The sequence below is a fragment of the Piliocolobus tephrosceles genome, chromosome 3 (assembly GCF_002776525.5).
Source record: "Piliocolobus tephrosceles isolate RC106 chromosome 3, ASM277652v3, whole genome shotgun sequence".
NCBI lineage: Eukaryota > Metazoa > Chordata > Mammalia > Primates > Cercopithecidae > Piliocolobus > Piliocolobus tephrosceles.
In genome coordinates this window covers 143148093-143171110 of record NC_045436.1, presented here as the reverse complement: position 1 = coordinate 143171110, position 23018 = coordinate 143148093, and the positions used below count along the sequence as shown (strand labels likewise).

Here is a 23018-nt window from a genome sequence, read left to right as displayed (position 1 = left end):
TAATTTGGCATAGGGCTTGATGCTAGACTTTGCAGAGGGTCAAGTTTGCTCTCCTATTTGAGTTTTTGCCTCTTGGAAAGTATCCAATTTAAAATGCTGAATTCAGGAATCAGTGACAGTTATGTATTCTGCACTGTGAGGAAAGATTTCTAAATTTATGTGGTGTTTTCCTGGAGGAGAAATGTTTTTATTTGTACTCATAAAAACACGTGTCCTTGGTGTGTGTGTCTCATTGGAAGGTTCCAAATGGCATTTTTATAATTGTGTGTGATACCTCAATATATTTTAGGTGATTTATCCCTGAATACTGGGCTACATGTATCAATGCTATGCTTTTTCCTGCGTCCTTTTTATCCAGCTTAAAATTTCCAGGGACAAAAAGTTGATAATTTATCTTGATATCCTAGAGAAAGGAGGTATTGAAACTTATGAATGATGTAGACAAGACCTGTGTTGAATGATGATATGGTTCGACTCTGTGTCCTCACCCAAATCTCATGTCAAATTGTAATCCCCATGTGTCAAGGAAGAAACCTGGTGGGAGCTGATTGGATCATGGGGAGAGGTGTCCCCCATGCTGTTCTCATGATAGTGAGTGAGTGCTCAAGAGATATGATGGTTTAAAAGTGTGTGGTATTCCAGCCCTCTCCCTGTGTCTCCTGACACCACACAAAGAAGGTCCTTGCTTCCCCCTTTGCCTTCTGTCATGACTGTAAGCTTTTTGAGGCCTCGTAGTCATGCTTCCTGTTAAGCCTGTAGAACTGTGAGTCATTTAAACTTCTTTTCTTCATAAATTACCCATTCTCAAGTAGTTCTCTACAGAAGTGTGGGAATGGACTAATACAGAAAATTGGCACCAGGAAAATGGGGCATTGCTATAAAGATACCAGAAAAAGTGGAAGCAACTTTGGAACTAGGTACAAGCAGAGGTTGGAACAGTTTGAAGGGCTCAAAAGACAGGAAGATTAGGGAAAGTTTGGAGCTTCATAGAGACTTGTTGAATGGTTATGATCAAAATGCTGATAGTGTTATGGACAATGAATTTCAGGTTGAGTGGTCTCAGGTGGAGATGAGAAACTTCTTGAGAACTGGGGCAAAGCTCACTATTGTTATGCTTTAGCAAAGAGACTAGTGGCATTGTGCCCCTGTTCTAGGGAGCTGTGGAACTTTGAACTTCAGAAATATGATTTAGGGCATCTGGCAGAAGAAATTTCTAAGCAGCAAAGCATTCAAGAAATTGCCTGGCTGCTCCTAAGAGCATATAATCATATGCATTCACAAAGAGAGGGTCTGAAATTGGTACTTATGTTTAAAAGGGAAGCAGAGCATAGAAGTTTGGAAAATTTGCAGCCTGACCATGTGGTAGAAAAGAAGAAAATATTTTCTGGGGGAAAATTCAAGCTGGCTGCAGAAATTTACATAAGTAAAGATAAGCTGAATGTTAATAGCAAAGGCAATGGGGAAAATGCATTGATGGCATGCCAGAAACTTTACTGACTGCCCCTCATATCACAGGCCTGGAAACCTAGGAGAGAAAACTGCTTTTGTGGGTCAGACCCAGGACCCCACTGCTCTGTGCAATCTTGGGACATGGCGTCCTGCATCCCAGCCACTCCAGCTCCAGCCACAACTAAAAGGGCACAAGGTACAGCTTCAACCATTACTTCAGAGGGTGCAAGCCTCAAGCCTTGGTGGCTTCCACATGATGTTGGCCCTGTCAGTGTGCAAAAGATGAGAGTTAAGTTTTGTGAGCTTCTACCTAGATTTCAGAGGAAGTATGGAAACACCTGGATGTCCAGGAAGAAGTCTGTTGGAGGGCTGGAGCCCCCATGGAGAACCTCTACTAGGGCACTGCAGAAGGGAAATGTAGGGTTGGAGCTCCCTCAAAGAGTCATCACTGGGGCACTGCCCAGTGGAGCTGTGAGTAGAAGGCCACCATCTTCCAGACCTCAGAATGGTAGATACACTGACAGTATGCATCATGCACCTGGAAAAGCCACAGGCACTCAACAACAGCCCATGAAATCAGCAGTGGGGGGTAACCCTGCAGAGTCACAGGGGTGGAACTGCTCAAGACCTTGGGAGCTCACCTTTTGCATCAGTGTGCCCTGGAGACATGTAGTCAGAGGAGATTATTTTGGAGCTTTAAGATTTAATAACTGCCCTGCTGGGTTTTGGACTTGCATGGGGCCTATAGCTCTTTTGTTTTGGCCAATTTCTCCATTCTATCCTTGCACTGGGTGAATGCAAGGGAGCATTTATTTTGTAAGTTGAATTGGAATGCCACACACTTTTAAACCATCATATCTCTTGAGCACCCACTCACTATCATGAGAACATTGTATTTTAGAAGTAACTAATTTGTTTTTGATTTTACAGGCTCATAGATGGAAAGGACTTGCTTTGTCTCAGATGAGATTTTGGACATGGACATTTGAGTTAATGCTGGAATGAGTTAAGACTTTGAGAGATTGTTGGGAAGGCATGATTGATTTTGAAATGTGAGAAGGACATGAGATTTGGGAGGGTCCAGGGGTGGAATGACATGGTTTGGCTCTGTGTCCCCACCCAAATCTCATATCAAATTGTAATCCCCACATATCGGGGGAAGAAACTGGTGGGAGCTGATTGGATCATGGGGGCTGTTTCCCTCATGCTGTTCTCATGAAAGTGAGTGAGTTCTCATGAGATCTGGTGGTTTAAATGTGTTTGGCAGTTCCCCCCTCACTCTCTTTTTCCTGACACCATGTGAAGAAGGTCCTTGCTTCCCCTTCACTTTCTGCCATGATTGTAAGTTTCCTGAGGCCTCCCAGTCATGTTTCCTGTTAATGTTGTGAAATTGTGAGTCAATTAAACCTTTTTTCTTCATCAATTACCGAGTCTCAGGTAGTCCTTTATAGCAGTTTGAGAACAGACTAACAGAAACAAGTTTAGTTTCTGGCATTTTTTAATTGCAAATATACCTGTTTGTTGTGGTAGCCTTTGAGAGACTGGTTGAAATAATTCTATTATTGTAGCACAATCTTCAGCTTTAATTCTATGCTTACTTTTTTGTGGACTCCTGTGAACTGATTAGGTTCTTTTTCCCAATGTTGGATCAGTTTTGACAATGAGGGTAATGCTATATCATCAAACTCTATGTTGCTCGAGAACAGATTACCACTGCAAGATGAGCAACTATGGCCAGATTGCAAACTATAAACACCAAGTGTTCAAGCCACTCTTCTGTATTGTTGTACCTCCCTTTAGGTTACACCCTCACTTCATGGTTAAAAATAGTTCAACTCCATCACATATTTTCTGGAAGGTAAAAAGAGGAAGTGAGCAGCTTGCTTTTAAGAGTAGATAGCCTGTAATCCCAGCACTTTGGGAGGCCGAGGTGGGTGGATCACCTGAGGTCAGGAGTTTGAGACCAGCTTGGCCAACACGGTGAAACCCTGCCTCTACTAAAAATACAAAAACTTAACCAGATGTGGTGGTGAGCACCTGTAATCCCAGCTACTTGGGAGGCTGAGGCAGGAGAATTGCTTGAACCTGGGAGGTGGAGGTTGCAGTGAGCCGAGATTGCACCATTGCACTCTAGCCTGGGTGACAAGAGAGAAACTCCATTTCAAGAAAAAAAAAAAAAGTGTGGCCTGGAAGTTGTACGTATTACTTTTGCTGACATCTTACTTTCTTACTTGTGAGGACTTTATCACATAGATATACCTAACCAAATGGGAGACTGAGAAATATCACCTTTCACTAAATGTTACACCCAAATGAATTTTAGAGGATTATCTAACTAAAGGAAAGAATGAAGAATGGGTGGTGGGGGGTGGAGGTAATTAGTATTCTCTCTTAATTATTAATAGCAGGAGGATAGTTCCAATATGAGATCACTGCAGTTGATTTAAAAAAGAAAGAAGTTGACAGCACGGTTTTTTAAAAAGCTCTTTGAAATAGTCTAAAAATTAAGACTATTATTACTTCCACTAATCTTCTAAAAACAACAAGTTACTAAGGTGCTATGTGTGCCAAGCACTGTGCTAAATACCCAACATACATTATCTCATGTATTTCTTAAAATGCTATATGATAGAAATATTTTTATATTTGAAAAGTGAGGTTTTGAGGGGTTAAATATCTTTCCAAAGCTCACACAGCTAATAAGTAGAGGAGACAGGATTTCCTATGTGGCTGAGTCCACAATGTTAACCTGAATGTTGCAGCCTCCCAACACATCCTCTTGCCTATCACTTTTCTTCCCTCCAGGATTACAGGAAGATTCTCATCAGCCTTATTCTCTTGTTTTGAAAACACATAATAAATAGACTCAAACAGGGATCTACCACAAAAGAGTGAAATCATTTAATTCATTATCGATTGTGCTGGTTAATTTCTGTTTTCCCTTCCAGGCCCATTTTCTCCCTTTCTCTGACTTACTCATAGTTTCATGAAGGAAAACTTTATAGACTGAATCACACAGGGGCCTTTGCCCTTTGGGTTCTAGATGGGTTTGGTAAGACGGAAGCTGGAGCAGGATAGAGAGGCCGGAGGCATTGCCTCTGCTCCCTTCCTCCTGAGGCAGAGTTTTGGCAGTTGTTGAGTACCTCCTAGTCCTCTTCCCAGAGCTACAGGTCTTGTTTGGTTCTGTAATACCGTACCTTCACCATGACCCTTAGACCTAGGGGTGGTTCATCAAGCTTCTTTATTTAACCTTGTTCACACTTCTAATGGGGCTCTTCATTAAACATTTCTTAATAAAATTATTTGGGTATGCCATCTGTTTCCTGCTAGGATACTAAAAGATAAACTGAGTTATCATCATGAGTTTAAAATGCGCAATTATTGAGCAATATATGACTTGTTAGTGTTGTAGTGCCTTATAAAAATGGGATGCCTGTTTCATTTCTTGCCCATAAGCTTCAGCACATTGTAGGGAGGTCTTTCTTGATGACAACTGGGGATGATATATTTGATTCCTTGGTCATTTTACTAAGATAGTAGGATGAATAATAAAGGAATTTTTACAGAAGGGAAAAGCTGCAATGATGGATCTTCAGTAATATGCTCATGCCTAAATATCCTTGGTTGCCACCTGGGATGAGAGCCCATTCAAGTTGGAACTCCCTCCTGTGAATGGAATTTTAATTGACACTTTGATCAACTAATTATATTTCTCAATTATTCTCACTATGTGAATCTTCTTCAAGTATTTTTCCTGCAGAATATCCATATCGTCCCAGAAAAACAATTGACTCAATTTTCCTTAACAATATTGTTCACTAACTGTCCTCAGTCTTTTGACTCCTTAGAGAGCCTAGCTACAATGCGGCTTTTTAGCATGAGAGATTTAGCTAGGCTAAAGAATACCTTATGTATTCTTCAATTTAGCTGTGGAATTTTACGACTGGAACATCCTCAAATTTCATGCTACCTTTTCTTTTTAACAAGCCATAAAATTAAGTCTTTCTTCTCAATATCTTGCATGATAAATAATCATATATTAAGCCCAAGTATTCCACTCCCCATTATTTTTTTCTATTACATTCTTTTTTACTTTATTGTGACATCATCCAAAGACAGTGTAAGACTTTTGTCAAACTCTATTAATCTTTCATTATTTTTGACTCTAGACAGGAAATGTTTGTGGACCACATTTTGTGTGCTTAGTTGCTCTTTGGGAATTTATTACTACTACTTCTAATTAACAACTGCTAATTATTGAGTTCATATTATGTGTCATGCAATGTGCTAAACTCTTATATACTATCTCATGTAATCCTTACAACAACCCTGTAGACATTATAATACCCATTTTACAAATGAGGAAATTGAGTCTTTAATAGTTGAAGTTATTTGTCCAAGTTAACTTGTAAACGGAGGAGCTAAGATTTAATCCTGGATTTTATTATTATTATTTTTTAAAAAAACCTTGGTAAGCCTAATCACCACATTCTAAAACTCAGTTTATCAATTGAACTAGCAAAAAACAAATAACCCCATTAAAAATGTGCAAAAGACATGGACACACACTTCTCAAAAGAAGACATACAAGCAGCCAACAAACATGAAAAAATGCTCAACATCACTAATTATCAGAGCACAGTGAGATAACATCTTACATCAGTCAGAATGGCTATTATAAGAAAAAACCAAAAACAAAAAAAAAGACGCTGGTGAGGCTGCAGAGAGAAGGGAATGCTTGTATTACCATTGATGGGAAGGTAAATTAGTTCAGGCAGTTTGGAGAGTTCTCAAAGAATTTAAAACAGATCTTCCATTTGGCCCAGTATTCCTATTACTGGGTATTTAGTAAAATAAAAATAAATCATTCTACCAAAAAGACACATGCACTTGTATGTTCATCACAGCACTATTCACAATAGCAAAGACATGAAATCAACATAGATGCCCATCAGCAGCCAAGAAAAACCATAACTCAGCTCTAAAGAAGAAGAAAATCATGTCCCTTGTTAGCAACATAGATGCTGCTGGAGGCCATTATCCTAAGTGAATTAATGCAGGAACAGAAAATCAAATACTGCATGTTCTCATTTATAAGGGGGAGCTAAACTTTGAGTACTCATGGACATAAAGATGGCAACAATAGACACTGGGGCCTATTAGAGCGGGGAGGGATGGAGGGGAACAAGGGTTGAAAAACTATTGGATGTCATGCTCTCTACCTGGGTGGTATGATCAGTTATACCCCAAACTCCAGCATCATGCATTATACCCAGGTAACAAACCTGCACATGTACCCCTGAATCAAAAATACAAGTTAAATTACAAACAAAAAGTAACAAATAAAAATGAAAATCGGTTTATGCAAAGGGAATCTGGGGTCACAGCAGACAACAATCTTAATCTTTTAAATAGAACAGTCTTCTGGTTTTATCTAGCCCAACTCCCAGCACTACCTGTTTTCTAGCCTAGTGACTTGATATTACTTTTATATAATTTGATATTAATTCTGAAGGAATGGGAAAGATGGCTTTCTGCCATAGAGAAGCAAATAATACATCCTTGCGATCATCTAGTTTGATAATATGGCTTTATTTTAAAAAATCAGGATTGGCCTCTATGGGAAATGGTGCTTTACAATTCTGCTGAAAAAAGTGCCTCAGCACTAATTATATAAAACTAAAATCACAGTCTTTGGCAGGCATTTTCTGACACCCAAAGGTCTGTATTACATAATTGCAAAAAACAAGTCAACTAGTTTAGTTAATTTTGCAGTTAATTTTTCCTGCCAGGGATACAGAAAAACCATGCTCTTTAGGATGAGATTATCCACAGGAGCCTTTACTGCATTTTTAAAGACACTGGTGGGATATTGTTACACCTGCCTTGAACATTTTCCAGGCCTAAGTGTTTGGCATAGAACTCCAGGGACTCAATGGGGTCTGTTCATGCACTGGAAAAGATCCAGAGCTGATTTCCGAAGTAAATTCTTTTTTAGCGGGGCTCAGGTGGCCTATCTCCAAGCAGAGTTGATGTAACCTCCCATTTTCGATGGGCATGGTAGTCACAGCAACAAACATTTACTGAGCACATCTTTTGGCAGGCATCATGCTAGGTGTGGGTCGAACTCCTTCAATGCCAGCCCTGCCATCTGCTCTCCTAATTACATAGCAGAAGGATTCTTTATCAGCCAGTACTAAAGAGTCTTATGCTCCTGGTCCTCATCTGAGAGTGCAACCTCCAGTGGTTTGCTCTTCAGTTGCCATCAAATGCCCCGCTGAGAGAAGTGATAGAAGTCATTTATATAGTATTCAACCTTCTCACTCTATGTATTTGGCCTTTTACTGTCACATCACATCAGCTTGGTCCCTACCGCTTTACAAAGGTGCGTTTTGATATGTGCCTTAGCTTGTTTTTCTATTAGAAATCATCAATCACTAAAAGAAACACCCATTTGGAATTGAATGCTGTGATTACTCCAAAAATGTTGAATAAATTAATACAGCAAATACTTACTGATTGATTTTCTGTGGTGCACTACACAAAATGCTGTGTGCCTGAAGAAGTCATAACCCCTGAAATCACCACTGGACTAGCTGTGCAGTGGAGCAAAATGTGATCTGAGAGCACAAAGAAGGAAATGATTAATTTTGTCATTTCTCAATCAAGAAAGCTTTATTGAGAAGGTGACATTTCAATTGGGTTTGAAAGGATGCATAGGAGTTTCCCAAGAGGTGGTGGCAGAAAGATAGAAGAAATATCAGGCAAAAAAATGGAGCATGTGTAAAGGCATAAAATCTCATGCAAGGACCTAGGGTATCCAGGAGAAGGAGAGAAATCCAGGGTATGAGAAGCTTATTATATCAAAAGACAGGGCTAGGAATATTGGTGCAATCAGATAGTGAAGACATTTGTAGGCCATGCTAGAAAGAGTTTGGGTTTTACCGTAATCACTAGAAGATAATCTAACAAGTAGTATGAGGTAAACAATAATATTTATTTATCTTTACAGAAGATAAATAAATGACAGGGAGGCAGTTAAGTGAGAGAGAAAAGGAGCCTGATTTAAGTTAGAAGAAGGAATAAAAACTGGTACTGGTTGGATGTAGGAGCCATTTCTGTAATAGCATTTATTTGAAAACAATATTTTTACAGTTATCAAAAAAGCAAGAATACTATTTATTATATCAACCAGTCCATCCAAAGTCTTATGCAAGATATTGTTTAGACCACTGTGCTTAGAAAACTGTTTCATCTAAAAAGCTAACTCAGAATCAAATTTAAGGCTCACCCTTAGCTACTATTTTGAGATTTATTTAGAATATTTCCTATAAATTCCCATTAAATTTCTATTTTATTATACTATGGTATAGCTCTTTTATTGCAAGCTACTTTCTTAATAAGATGAGGTGGTTTATGACTAAATATAAATTAAAATAAAATAAAACTATGTATTATATATGTATATATGTGCATTCACATATAAATATATGTATATATACACATTAAAATTTGTATTTGGTTTTGGTTAATGTGAACTTTATTTTTAGTCCTTCTTGGCTCCTCAGAAATGTTTAAGTTAATAGTTTCAAAAGTTGATGTCCCATGTGGAATTCCAGAGCCTGGATATCCGTATAGAGATAACTAAGATCTGTGTGGCTTTAAAAACTTTTGAGAAAAATTACTTAAATGTTCGATTGTTTTCTTTTTGATAATAGTGTTTAGAAACTCGTGACTTAGCTACTCTTCCCTGAGACCTAACAGAGTATGCTAAATATAAGCTGGTGTATATCACTTTATTGTTTTCTTTAGCTTATTGTGTAAAATAGATTGCCTATGCAGTGGCATGGTGTCTCACCTATGTGGAACCTCCAGGGTATCAACCCACAATGCTACGCAGAGACTCTGCTAGGATGTTTTATTGAACATAGCTTTTCCTCTGATCTTGAATGAAGGGAGATGGTGACTACAAAAGGACACGTACATATAATAATATTGGTAGCATTATTGTCCCTATTAATTACCCTCCCTCATTCTGTCTGTGTGCTCGGTCAACTACTATTCTTCCTAAAGATAAAAACTTAATGATTGCTTTGTGGAGAGAGCCTTCCTTAGCCTCAATTTTGTTAAATTTGCCTTACTCTTTGTGTCCTTAGCATCTTGTAGCATGCCCCTTTTGTACTATTTTCAACAGTTATAAATAAGTTTACATTTTTTTGTGTAATCTTTTGTGTAAAGTCTGTCTCCCCCAAAAGTACATTTCCTCAGTAACGGGAAGCAGTTGTGTGTTTGTGTGTGTGTGTGTGTGTGTGTGCATGCATGTGTGGCTTTTTTGCTTAATATATAGCTCTAACACAGCACAGTGCCTAATCCCTAATGGAGACTCATAATAGTGTTGAATGAATGGATAAATACATGAATGAGTATGGTAGCACACTTTTACACATTCATAGGTCGTATGGTAAGTGGTTTTTTTTGGCAATCTTAGTTGGCAGAGGCCTGATTTCTTTTCCTACCTTTTTCTTATTCTTTGAAGGTATGTGTTTCTTCCTTGGTGATTCATAGATAAGGAAAAATTAAATAGATTATCTTATCTTCATCTGTGAAGTTTGTTACAACAATGTAAAACAAAGTGTCTTGTTCACATGTTACAGCTCACTGCTCTGAATTTTATGTTGTAAAGTATTTGAGAGAGGTAGAGATTTTTCATGTATTAAAGGGTAATGAGATAGGTTCTTTCCTGGCATATGCAATTATTCTAAATAACTGATTAAGATGCAATGCTGAGATTTACAAAAACAGAACTTGGACATTTCATAGCTTCTCTGGCACGTTCATTCTGGACGTGGAGTCACTGCAGTGAAAGCCTTCAATTCACTTGTGCTTCTGAGTACCTGATCAACAGTGAGTTCGAACCACAGACTCTCATATTCCCTAGACTGGGAGTTCTCTGTACCATTTTTCACTAATACAGTTGTGCTATATCAGTGAGCAGGCAGCTTGCAGGGTGCAATGGAAAGAGGGTAGGTTTTGGAGTCAGCTCAACCTGAATTCAAGATCAACCCAAGCCTTGTACTGATTAACTGAAAGACTCCGGGCATGTTCTTTATTCTCTTTAGACTTTAGTTTCTTTATTTAAAAAATTGAGATAGTTCCTTTATTTAAAAAATGCTTACTTTGTGCCAATGTTTAGAAGTGTTCATGTTTGTAAAGCACTTAACACATTACTATTATCATTATTTTCAGGATTATATTAATTTTAAGAAAAAATAGATTCTGAACCAATTGAAAATATGGAAGAAATATTTCCATAGGTGTCCTGGAGGTCTTGATAAACTATGCTGAGTAATAGAGTAAATAATTTCCACTAGCATAGAATTGAGTGGTGGAGTGTATATAAAAACAAACATGTCTGACATTCTTAGCCAAATACCAACCAGAAAAAGATAATTTCCTAAGAATATCAATGCGTAAGGAAATGCACTCTCTTTTGTGGACACAGAAGTTTCTTTATAGATCAATTAATAATTAGAATGTCTTTGATAAGAAAAAGGGTGACAATGAGACCTTTAGAATATGCAAATACAGGAAAAGCAGGGCAGATTGAGATTTACCCTGATAAATGCTCCAAACCTGTGTATGGGAGTGATCTGTAATGTTTCCTTGACATGTGCCAAGCAGGCTAAAATCTCTATTTTGCTATTGCTGCTACTGCACTTACGATCAGAGAAGGCGATCATCTGATTTCCCTGTCCCCTGTAGAATCCTGCTTTTAGGCTTGGTAATGACAGGATCATGTGGAGGGCAGAGACATGGGACCCAGTAGAGAACAGGAGGCTTTGACTACTGTCAATGCTCAGCATGTGGCACAGGGACCAAAGGGCTGGTTCCAAGGGAAAGACCTGAGGGCAGGGCAGGTAGGGTTGTGGAGGCTGTGTTGAGTAGCAGTGGTTGGATGAGGGAAGTAGGTATTCAGCTGCCTGTCCTCTGTTATGGAGCAGCTTTTTTCCAACCTTAAGCACTCATTACACCACCCGCATACTAGACACCCAGGTGTCCTGAAAATCAGTGACCATTATGCCTTTAAGTACTTTGCTTAACATACGCAAAGCCTGCATTTCTCCTGCAATGTGGAATCTCCTCCTGTGGTAGTAATGCTGCAAGAGTTATTTGGCTGAGACAGAGCAAATTTCATGTATTTAAGAATATTGAGACAGGTCCTTTCTTGGCATATGCGCTGTACTCTAAACAACTGACTAAGACACAATGCTTCCATAAGAGAAGAGCCAGGTGGGAGATGTGGGCAGCTTTTCTGGACTTTCGTTTGAGAAAAATGAGGCATGTATTTATTCTCTTTACTGCTTTAGTTCATGTATCAAATTCCCCAGAGTTCTTTCCCATTTTAACTTAGCTATCTCTTAAAAGAAATAGAATATAGCAAAAGTAAAATATTACCAGTTATTACTACATTTAGACTTTAATGTGTTGTCATGGTGCTTGCATTACCTTTGTTCTTACTTTAGAGGTTTCACATCTCTATTCGTGGCCCAACCAGCAACAAATAAAGCGATATAACTTGCCTGACAGAGCAATATATATTCTCTGTAGCCCTGTATGTTTGTTCACACTGCTTTTGAATGTATCAATTTGACATTTTTATGGTGATTGTGATGACATAAATTATACAAGATAGACTGAAATAAAATGAAACCAAGAACTAAATACTCCTATACATCACTATAGGTTTGTTCAACCTATTTTAGAAACCTCATCCAGGCTTTGAGGTCCAGATCAAATGCCACCAATCTCAGAAAGCCTTCTCTACCCTCAAAAAGCACAGTTTTCCTCCTGTTGTGATTTCCTGGCTTATCTTTTTTATTCATCATTCATTTGGCACTGATTTTTCATTCTACACTGTGGGTTAGTTTTTTGCACATTTACAAAACAAATACTTTTACATAGATGTGTATAGTAACCTCCCTAAGAACTAGAACGTTTTTATTTTTTAAATGAGTCCTGCTTGGCGCCCTGCTTAGCACAAGTAGGAATAAAAAATGTTTAGTGTGTGATTATATTTCTCCTTGTCTTGTTCATTAATCAAAAATTGATCCAATGCCTATTCTGAGCCAGCAACTGTGCTGAGCGCCTAGGACACAGTGTCAACAAGGCAGACATGGTCTCCGTCTTTGATTAAAAATAATTACTCCAGTTTTTCCTTCTTCCTTCTCTATGGTTTTATGTTGGGAAGTAGAGTGGATGTAAGAAGCAGCTGGATAGGAGAGAAAAATTGAGTAGTTTGAAGAAACACACATTGTACCCTTTCTCCCTTTCATAGTAATGTTTTAGAAGTTAAAAGCATCAGCTCTGGAGTTCATGCCCTACCTGTGTTTACATTTGCTCTGTGTCTTCTCTGGGTGGCCTTAAAATTGTTATTCAATCTCACTGAGGCTCAACTTCTGCAAATAATAGAATCTGCTACAGCAAAGGAGATGATATTTGTCCCAAACTCAAAATACCTGCTTAAGTTGTGTTGGTAGTTATTATCATTATTGTTGTTGTTGTTATTGTCAGCTACTGTTATCTTTACATGCATGGCTGTTAAGGAGGGCCATGTTTAGTACTGCTTGGAGTAGGGTAGAGATAACTGAGGGTGGGAATTTGCTCCAAGGATTCCTTTCCCAGAGAGTAGACTGGCTCCAGGCTCCCTAAACAACCCTGAAGAGTATGCTGGCCTTTTCTGTATTTGGACTTAAACCTGACAGCTGTGAGTTTCCTGGAGCTTGGCTCCTGTAGGCAGCCTTCCCCTTACCTGAGGTAAGACTTACTAGATTCAAGAGTATGAGGCAGTAAGGAAAAATGTCTTCTCCTCCTTGGCATCCTAGTTGCACATTTACTCAGCTCCAAAGGGAAGAATTGTGTTCAGTATTTTGTGGGTTAAGCTTTCCTGGCTAGAACTTTATTTTCTCAAATACTAACAAAAATGGATTTTTCCCCCTACTCTCTCTTGTTAATAGGGTGCTGAGAAAATTTTGTCAATGAATGAATCAGGAGAATTGCAAGACCTCCTAACCAAAATTGAGGTAAATGTGCTTTCAGCAACTTATTTTTAGTAATCAAAATGTTAAACACATTCTGATTATAATTGAGTTTTCCTAATTGAATTCTCTCTCCCCATGTTCTTACAGATATGCAATAGGATACATGTGGTAGTTTTAATTTGATATCTTCTGTTATTAGGTTTGTTGCATCTAGAGTGACTTTAATGTTAACTTCTAATAATCTCCTACTATTAGGTGAGTGTTATGGTCAGCTTTATTTAAGCCCAACTCTCTGTAACACAGGCATTGATGAGGTGTTTCAAATCAGGAAATAGCCTTGAAGCACATTAAAATTTTTCATTGAAACAACTTTATTTTTCCCATGGATCTTCCTACATATAGAAGATCTTCCTACATCATTTACAAAGATTAAATAAAAAGCTATTTCTCCAAAAAGCATGTTTTAATTTGTATTCCTGTGCTTATACATGTAGCATCAGAGAAATACTTATTCAAATACTTATAAAATTAAAATGCAACCGGAAAGCCCTTATTACCTCATTGCTAAATTATTTTATCAGACTCTTCCTCCCTATTTGTAAGAAGATTATATACTTTATTGTCCTGATTGGGACACTTTGAGAGTGAAAAGTATGCATTAGTAATTGTTCTGGGACAGCAAATGTGAAACAGGACTTTGCCAGAAGAAATAGGTCATATAGTTATCCAGTATCCACATGTCACTACTGGTTATTATTGCTCTAGTCTTTGGTAACCTAATTTCTGATTCTCTACCATTCCTTCCACTGTAGATAAAAGAAAGGGCTATGTGGCTTCTTGTGCTTCCTTACTACTATCCCTTTGTGTAAGCTTTTCTGTCTGCCTAGAATGATACTGTTCCAATTCCTAATTTCCCTCCAGCATTTTCAAGGCCCATCTTCAGTATCAGTTCTTCCAATAGTCATTTCTGATCTCCCCCGCCTTTGAATTCCTATAACCCTCTTTTTAGGGGGCTTATAAAAGTCTTTTTTGTATTACCTTTCTTTGGGTATTTGACTCACGTCCCAAATGAACTATATGCTCCTTGATTGAAGGATTCATGTTTTATTCATATTGTGACCTTTCCCAGAAGGAAAACAGTGGATTCATTCATTCAACAAACATTTATTGAGTATCTACTGTTTATAGGTACTTTGCTAAGTGAGACAACGACGTCCTCTCAATGTACTGCAGACCTATAGCAATAACTCAAAATCATTTTTTATCAGTTTGTGTCATAATACAAACAATAGAGTATGTTTAGACATTGTGGTTCAGTGAGGATGATGGCCAGAAATATAGTGCTTATAAAGGAGGAGAATGCTTAGGCTTTAACAAGATAACTTACTATGGTCTGATTCTAAATTCAAAAGCCATGCGATATATACAGAGAGTAAACTTGTTTTTGTAAAATGTTTTAAATTTCCTTTTTTTCCATAATTTATAATTTCTGAAGTATTATGATTTGGAAATCAGAGGATTTTTAGCTCCTTCCTCAGCTCTGCTTCTGGCTGTAAGCCTTTGGACATAACCTTTCACCTGTCAGTATCTTGATTTCTTTATCTATTAAATTAGGGTGTGTACTTGCTCCTCTTAAAACTCTTCTTAGCTAAAAAAGCTGTATGAATGGATCTATTTATTTCTTTCTGTTCTTATAAACTACTCCAAACCTGTGAAGTCATTCACTTACATTATTATATATCTTTCTACTTAAACAATTTGGTTTATATGTATTATTCTCTGCGTACATTTTAAACTTATTTAAATGGTATTATGCAGTATCATTGATCTATTTAATTCTTGTTGCATAAATATTGTACTATTTTAATTCTATGGCTTAAGAGCATCTTTTAGGATTTTACAGGATGAATATCTTTCATTGCTTTTCTTTGTACGGGTTGATAACTGATTTAGTTATTCTGGACTTTTATTCCATTGAGTCTATAATTATTCAATTCTACAACTTGATCAACAGTACCATGTTAGATAATCTCTCTCTCTCTCTCCATCAGCTCGAAAACTTTGGAAAAGAAGATGTTTTTCTCTTCATTAAGTCTGTCTCCATTCTACACATGACATAAATAGGGCACAAATATTTTAAGCTAATTTTAATGTTCAAAATAATGGTATGACATTGACTTTCTAATGTTATAGGAACTCTGCGATGCCATCACTATGTTCGGCTGCTTTCGCCATATAGTAAAACTGGTGGAGAATTTGTAGCCAATCAAGAGCACCCAGAACTCTGCCTGAGAGGTAGCTGGAGTTTAAGAGGAAGTAAAGAGACCAGGTGAAAAGAAGCACTGGGAAAGCCATGCAAAGAGGATAAGGGATACAAAATGCAGATCCAAACCTATCCCATTTTTCTGGTTGGCTTTTGACAGTAGAGTAGGAGTTAAATATTCATGATGAAGGAAACATTTCAGTCCTTACTATGTAGCAAGATATATTCCTGGCACTTTATACATATTAAATCATTGAAAGCTCACAACTCTGCTTAATGAGTTCTCTTATTATCCCCATTTTACTGGCAAGGGAATGGAGGTACAGAAAGACAAAAATCACTTGCTCAAGAGTGTTTAGGTAGTCATATTTGATTTATGATTCTAATCAGTCTGATTCCAAACCCATAATGTTAATTAACTATGAACCTATGCTTCCATGACTCTCAAATTAAGTGGCCTGTAGGTATCTAGGAAATCTGACTATATTGTGGCAAGACACAAAACCTGGGTTAGTAGTTTCCTAAGAGGTAAGCTACTAAAGGTGTTAGGTTCAGGGAGTAGTCTGGATTTTGACACAGGGCTCTGACACTAGACAGATCCTGGCAAGATCTAGTTTGCTGTTACTTTGGTCACTACATGGTAGTCTATGACCACTCTTGGTCTTCATAATTCAGGTTCCAGTTTCTAGCAGTTATTTCAAGTGATGCTGAAGAGAGACGCTTAGCAGCTGTGGTTGGACAATCAGAAATGGAGTCAGAAAATAATTTCAATTTTTTTCTGCACCAAGAAACTTATCATACATCCCACCCAACTGAAAATTGCTGTGGAAGCTGAGTGGATCTGATTTGTTGATGAAGATTATTAGTGGCCTCAAACGTGAGGAGCTGGCCAAAGGCAGCAGAAGCTAGTAACACATATGATAGTTGGTATGGAGATCTGGTCTCAGTAGAGCTGGTTGTGCCAATGGGGACTGTGTTCCTGAATTGACAGTTCGCAGGTAATCCTTCCACTAAGATGTGAACTCCATGTGAACACAGACGTTCATTTATTTTTATTATTTACCTCTAGTGCCTAGAACAGGGAATGGCATATCCCAGGGACACATAAATATTTACTGAGGGAATAAATAAATGACTTCTCTTTCATCCAAAGCTTTTTTTGGAGGAGGCAATGCATTTAAGAGATGAAAAGAAAGAGAAAATTATTATTTTATATAAAAGAATGTGTGGCTGAAAGGATGAATGAAACCACTGTTTTTTGGTAAATGATATTTATTTATGTTAATAAATAGGCTAAAAATGAGAAGGAATGAGATGTCTAAGGAGTCCTCAAAAAACAATAACCAAGATGGATAGCTAATTTTGCTGGTGTCCATGCAGGGAGAGCCAGGGGAGTGCTGAGATGTATTATCATACCAGTGGTTCTGGCAGATACTGAATTAAAGATCTCAGATGGCAGGGAAGCTCTAAGTAAGCTTTGCCTTGTTATTTTTTTGAACATATGCGTAAATAGTTTTGTTGCCATTTGTACTGAGATTGCCAACATAGTGTCCATTTTCTGTCCTTTTTTTTTTTTTTTTTTTGGTAAAGCTGATAACAATTACTTAATCTGATTCTCCCCTGAGGACTGGCAACTGCTTATTTGTTCTTGAAGAACTGAGCAAAGATTCCCAAATACACACTTAGGATGTCAAAAATGGCACAGGCTATCTGTGCAAGGCATTGGAGGTGTCAGAGGCCCTCCTGAGGCTCCCTGGAGAAGTATAGCTCTGCGTGATGGTCCTTCCTAGGGGAAAGGGGGTGGCAACAGCCTATTCTGAGGCTACAGCCACAGATACCACCTACCTGCTCACCTGGGGAATCAGGCCATGTCATCTGCCTCTCTCTGAAATCAAAACATCTATTTAAGTAGGTTTATGGCAGTCCATCCCATCTGGTTTAAGAATCAGGCTCCTATATCCAGGCTTATACATTATGAATTATGAGCTACAAATTTCCCCTGTGTCTGCATTTTGTTCAGTGACTTCTTTCTCAACTCTGCAAATTAAGGATGCCGGAAACACTGATGATCAGAAAAGATTCTATTTATTTTTTTAGCAGCTTGGTCAGGCAGAGGGGTGTTTGTAGGCATTTAAGCATTTGCTGAATTAAATTTTTGAATCTAGTTTAAAACAAAATACATAGACCAAGATGAATCATCCAGAGATGATTATAATGCCAAGCGTGTACTCTCTGACAATTTATTTTATGGGTAATACTGCTTCATAGACAATCTGGATGATGAGGTGTATTGTCACAGAGGCTCAAATAAGTTGCTTCCTCTTTGGTCAGATACTTAAGGGACTTTCAAGTTCTATTGGAATAGGATTTGATGATCTGAGGTTAAAAATAACAAGAACTTCATTTCCTGATCTTGAAGAAGACATGAAGACTCTTGATCTTAGCATCCTGTTTTTATATTGCATAACTGGGGGTAAACTTACATTCTTGAAATTTGAGTTTCAAATTTCCTTTGCTACAAAGGAAGTCCATTTCACATTCATTCATAAACTTGCCATTATCTTTGTCGTTTGTCGTTTTTGTCCTTTGTTAGAGACAAAAGACATTTTGTGTGCTTTAGTTGAGATGACTGCAATATGGAGCAGACCTATCCCAGACTCAAGGGTGAGGCTTAGGACAACAGAGAAGTGTCTGGTTCATGGCTATATTCCTATTGCCTTACATAATGCCTGGCTAGTGAATACTCAATATATATTTGTGGAATGAAATGAATAAGTAGAAGGTCTCACTCACTGAGTATCTGTTTTTTAAAACTCACTCACAGGAATAAGTGAACAGAAAGAAGTAAAGTGGAGGGTGAATTATCATTCTTTTTTTCTTGAATTCCACCCCAAAGTGACTTATCTCAACCCAAACCACTATTCAGAGGAGAGGAGACAGTCAGTAGATTCAGTACTCTGTGTGCTATTCTCAACCAGGTCTGCCTGGATTCTTAATTGCAGGTCAAACTTTCCACAGTCAGTCTCTTCATTGAAAGTGGAAATCAGTTTTTTTTTTTTTTTTTTTTTTTTACTAATAGTAGTGAAGCCTGTTTTGTTACTAGTTAGTAATGTTACTATTAGTAATTAGCAATGCTATAAGTGAAGTGGAAGTCTGTTTCATTAACTTGGGTTATTCTTTCTTCCTCCAACTTGAAACTTTTTCCACGTTCTTCGGGAAATTCCTAGCTCTTTTTCCATCTTGATCTGTAGGCAAAACTGTCTACAGAAGGGTTAGACTTCAGAGCAACACTAATATAAGAGCCTCTAATATAACCCAACTGGGTTTTCTTTGTACAGAACCTTCTAAATTAGGACCAGACTTCCAGTATAACAAAAGTGCGCTTTGAAAGACGTGGCTAGGCATGACTACATTATTTATTCTTATTAGAATAACAAATGGTGTAAATTGTGCTGGATAATGCAGCAAGAATGAGATTCCTGGGTGCCGAGGGGGCACTGGGGAGCTTTAGTGGGTTGCCTTGAGACCCACCCCATCTCACTACCACTTTAGTTTTTGTCGTAGCATTTATGCTTTCAACTGCTTTACATTTGGGGATCTCATGTTTAGATTATTTGGGGAAAAATGGATGCAAATAAACATTGAAAACTACTATCATAGAGGGAAGACCATGGATTTTGCTCATAGAGAGAGATCTCTTCATTATTCAACTTTCTAGTTATAACTTGATAATTAGTTTTTAAAAACCAGCTTAGAGGCTGTGTTTCCTCATTTGTAAAATGGTAGTGTCTATCACCTCAGGCTGGTATGAGAAGGGGGCAAAGACTCCACGTGAGATGTAATAGTGCTTTCCAGTACTATTCTCCAAGACAACAGTAATAGCACATGAATTGAAACACATTTACTCTCCTCTTCTTACAGTGGCAAAACTTTAAACCAGAAAGGGAAGTATGGAACAAGTGTTTAAATTGAACGACTCTGAGAAGTGTAGAAAATGGTTGTGTCATGTGACCACAAGCAGTTTAGCTTGAGGTAGCAGTTAATAAAAATCATTTCAAATGGAATTTATTAATAAAATAATGGCCAGTAATGACTAACTGTATTGTGTGCCTACTATGTGCCAGGCAATGTTCTATTCACTTCCCATGAATTAGTTCATTGAATCCTCTCAACAATCCTTTGAATACAAGAGAGGTCTCATCACAGAATTGCACGGACTCTGAGGACGCTATTTTAGAATGGCTTTGTTGTATTTGTGATTATATTTAGAAATAAAAATGTAGCTTTGGTATTTATGTATTAAGTTTATTTTAGGCAATTTATTTGTTCTGACAAGGGAATAAATTATGAAGAAACGGTAGACTCTTGGTATTAGTGAACTTAACATTTGATATTTTAGCCTTTGAAAGTAATATTTGTAAGTCATGTTGTTGGTCCATTACATAAAACAATTTTTAATTGTGTTGAGTTACTATTTTGAATTTTGTGTGCTCAGAGCCTGGTGTCTGAAGTGCCACAAATAGAAAATGAGCTCAGGAAGCTGCATAGCACTAACATTTCATTTCAGCTTTGTTGTTCTTTGCTTGTAGTCACAAATACATTTCATGAGAAAACCATACGGCCATTCAAGAATCTGGTCATTCACAAGTGTCTTGGGTCATAGCAGGAATTCATATTCACCTAATATGCACTGGTACAGAGGTCATGGTTGCTGAAAATATTGAACTATGTTTGTACTCATTAAGATACTGAAATAATTGGGCCAGGCGTGATAGCTCATGCCTGTAATCCCAGCATTTTGGGAGGCCAAGGCAGACAGATCACTTGAGTCAGGAGTTTGTGACCAGCCTGACCAACATGGTGAAACCTCGTCTCTACTAAAAATACAAAAATGAGTCAGGTGTGGTGACATGCACCTGTAATCACAGCTACTTGGGAGGCTGGAGCAGTAGAAGCGATTGAACCCAGGAGGAGGAGGTTGCAGTGAGCTGCCGAGGTCGTGCCACTGCACTCCAGCCTGGGCAACAGAGCGAGATTCTGTCTCAAAAAAAAAAAAAAAAAAAAAAAAAAAAGATATTGAAATAATTTATATTGGTTGGTAAATAGCCATTGCCCAAGATGCATTAATATCTCTTTTCTTCTCTATAAACTCCAACTTATAAACTTTGCCAGATAAAATGCAGGATGCCCACTTACATTTAAATATCAGATAAATTATAAATAATTTTTTGGCTTAAGTATATTTCATACAATATTTAGTACATACTTAAACAAAAAATATTTGTGTTCTATCTGAAATTCAAATTTAACTGAGCTTCTTGTATTTTTGTTTGCAAAATCTGACAACTCTATTTTACTAGGAACTCAGATCTATTTACAATCTAGCAGTAATGAGTAAAGGGCTGGACTCAGGGTCCTGCAGGTCCTTGCTCTAGGACCTTGGCCAGCCCAGCATTTATTCTGATTTGGTGCACTTGTTGTACAAGTCATTAAATATTTTTAGTTTAATCTCCTGTCATAGCAATAGTGAATGACAAGGATTTATCTACATTATATTCCTTCTAATATTTGATAAGAACTCTGTTACTTAGAAATGTTCCCATATTTAGCTTATAAAGTACACTGTTTTTCCATCACTGAGTTTGTTTTCACTCAGAGTTTTTCTTTTTTCTATTTTAATATTATGCAAAACTTAAGTGCAGTGCACCTTTTTTTTAGGTCAATTCTTACACAAAGAAATGACAAAAATCCATCAACAAAGTGACCAAATGGCTGTGCATAGTCAATCTATCTTTTTGGAAGAGCTTTAAATTTCTATAGTCTTGACGAAGTTCACTGTTCATATTATTCAGATTGATAACAACAACTTTCTGTGATTCGTGTGATTCGGTGTCATTAGAAATGAGATATCATATGAGTTTAGCCATCTTGATATAATAGTCAAGTCAAACTATAATTGCAAGTGAATCCTGCTATATACAGAAAATGCCCATTTATATTGCCTTAAAATATCAATGGTAGATTGATATTTTATAAATATCAATTAGATCCTAATGTTTGATTACCAAAGCACATCCCACAGGTTGCTAATTATGAGATAATTATATTATTGACTCTAAAAATTCTCACAGTTGTATGTGCTGGAGCAATCCTGGGTTAAACCCAGTTTATCAGGTTTCTTTTAAGTTGAATATTTTTTAGGTTTTAATATGTGCAATTATAAATCTTTGGAGAAAAGCTATATGTATGTGTATGTAAAGCATGTTTGTCTGAGTATGTGTTTGCCTGTGTACGTGTGTATCCACATTTCCTGAGCTCATTGTAGCAATTATTCCCTTCACAAAGCCAGGGCTTCAAAAACTGCTGCAAATTCCTTTTTTGCAAGTCAGAAGCTTAGTATCAATTTACTTATTTTCTCTTTGTATTCATTTTGTAATGGCACCTAATCTCCCCTAAACTGATGGATGCCTCTAGAGGACACCAGTAAAGGTTATATGCTCAGAAAAGCAAAGAGAAATGCATATAAATGATTTTTAAGATATTACTCTCAACACCCTATCTGGTTATTTTCATTGTATTATCAGAGATACTTTACCTTTGCTTGAGATAGAAAGGTTGATAGCTACTGTGGGAAACTAAATAGATTTACAGAAATGCCTGAAGATTTCTGTGCTTGTTTTCTTAAAAATAAAATGAGGATAATGATGCTCAAATTAAATCTTTACTGAAAAAGGGGTCTGTATGTGTACTGATTAGTGTGGGTGAAGATGCTATACAAAAATGCATTTGAAAGTGCTTTGAAAAAAGAAGTATTAGTCTAAATTTATAATATAATTAGTAATCTTCAGTTGATAGTGGCTTCTGCACACTTCAGCTTTTAGCTTTCTGATTTTTTCAGACTTGTTATTAGTATATTATTCTATAAACAAAGACATGAAACTGTTAAATGATACTAATGGGAAAGTTAAAGTATTTTCCCTTAATACAAAAAAACAGCTTCTGAATTATTTGGTTTGTAAATAGACGTTTTCATATGATGTATTTCTTGAAGTTATGTGCCCTTCAACCTAAAATTTACCCACGTTACAAACCAAACCTGTGGTATAGATGGCCATTGGTTGGGGAATGAAGGAGAACTTCAACTAATTACTTCCCTGGGTGTAATGTGTATTAATAGTAGGTGAATTCAAGTGTATAGCCATATTATGCCAATATTGTTTTATGACCACTCACAGTACAGAAAGACCAGGAGGCTGATTGAGTTGTTC

General features: G+C 37.3%; 1 protein-coding gene across 1 annotated transcript in view; it reads left to right on the top strand.

Annotated features, from left to right (window-relative positions):
* GRXCR1 (glutaredoxin and cysteine rich domain containing 1) overlaps positions 1 to 23018 on the top strand; it is a 129215-nt gene that overhangs the window by 105854 nt on the left and 343 nt on the right. Inside the window, exon 3 of the mRNA XM_023224469.1 lies at positions 13464 to 13529. Within this exon, the coding sequence (XP_023080237.1) occupies positions 13464 to 13529 (66 nt within the window). The remainder of the gene's footprint in view (positions 1 to 13463; positions 13530 to 23018) is intronic.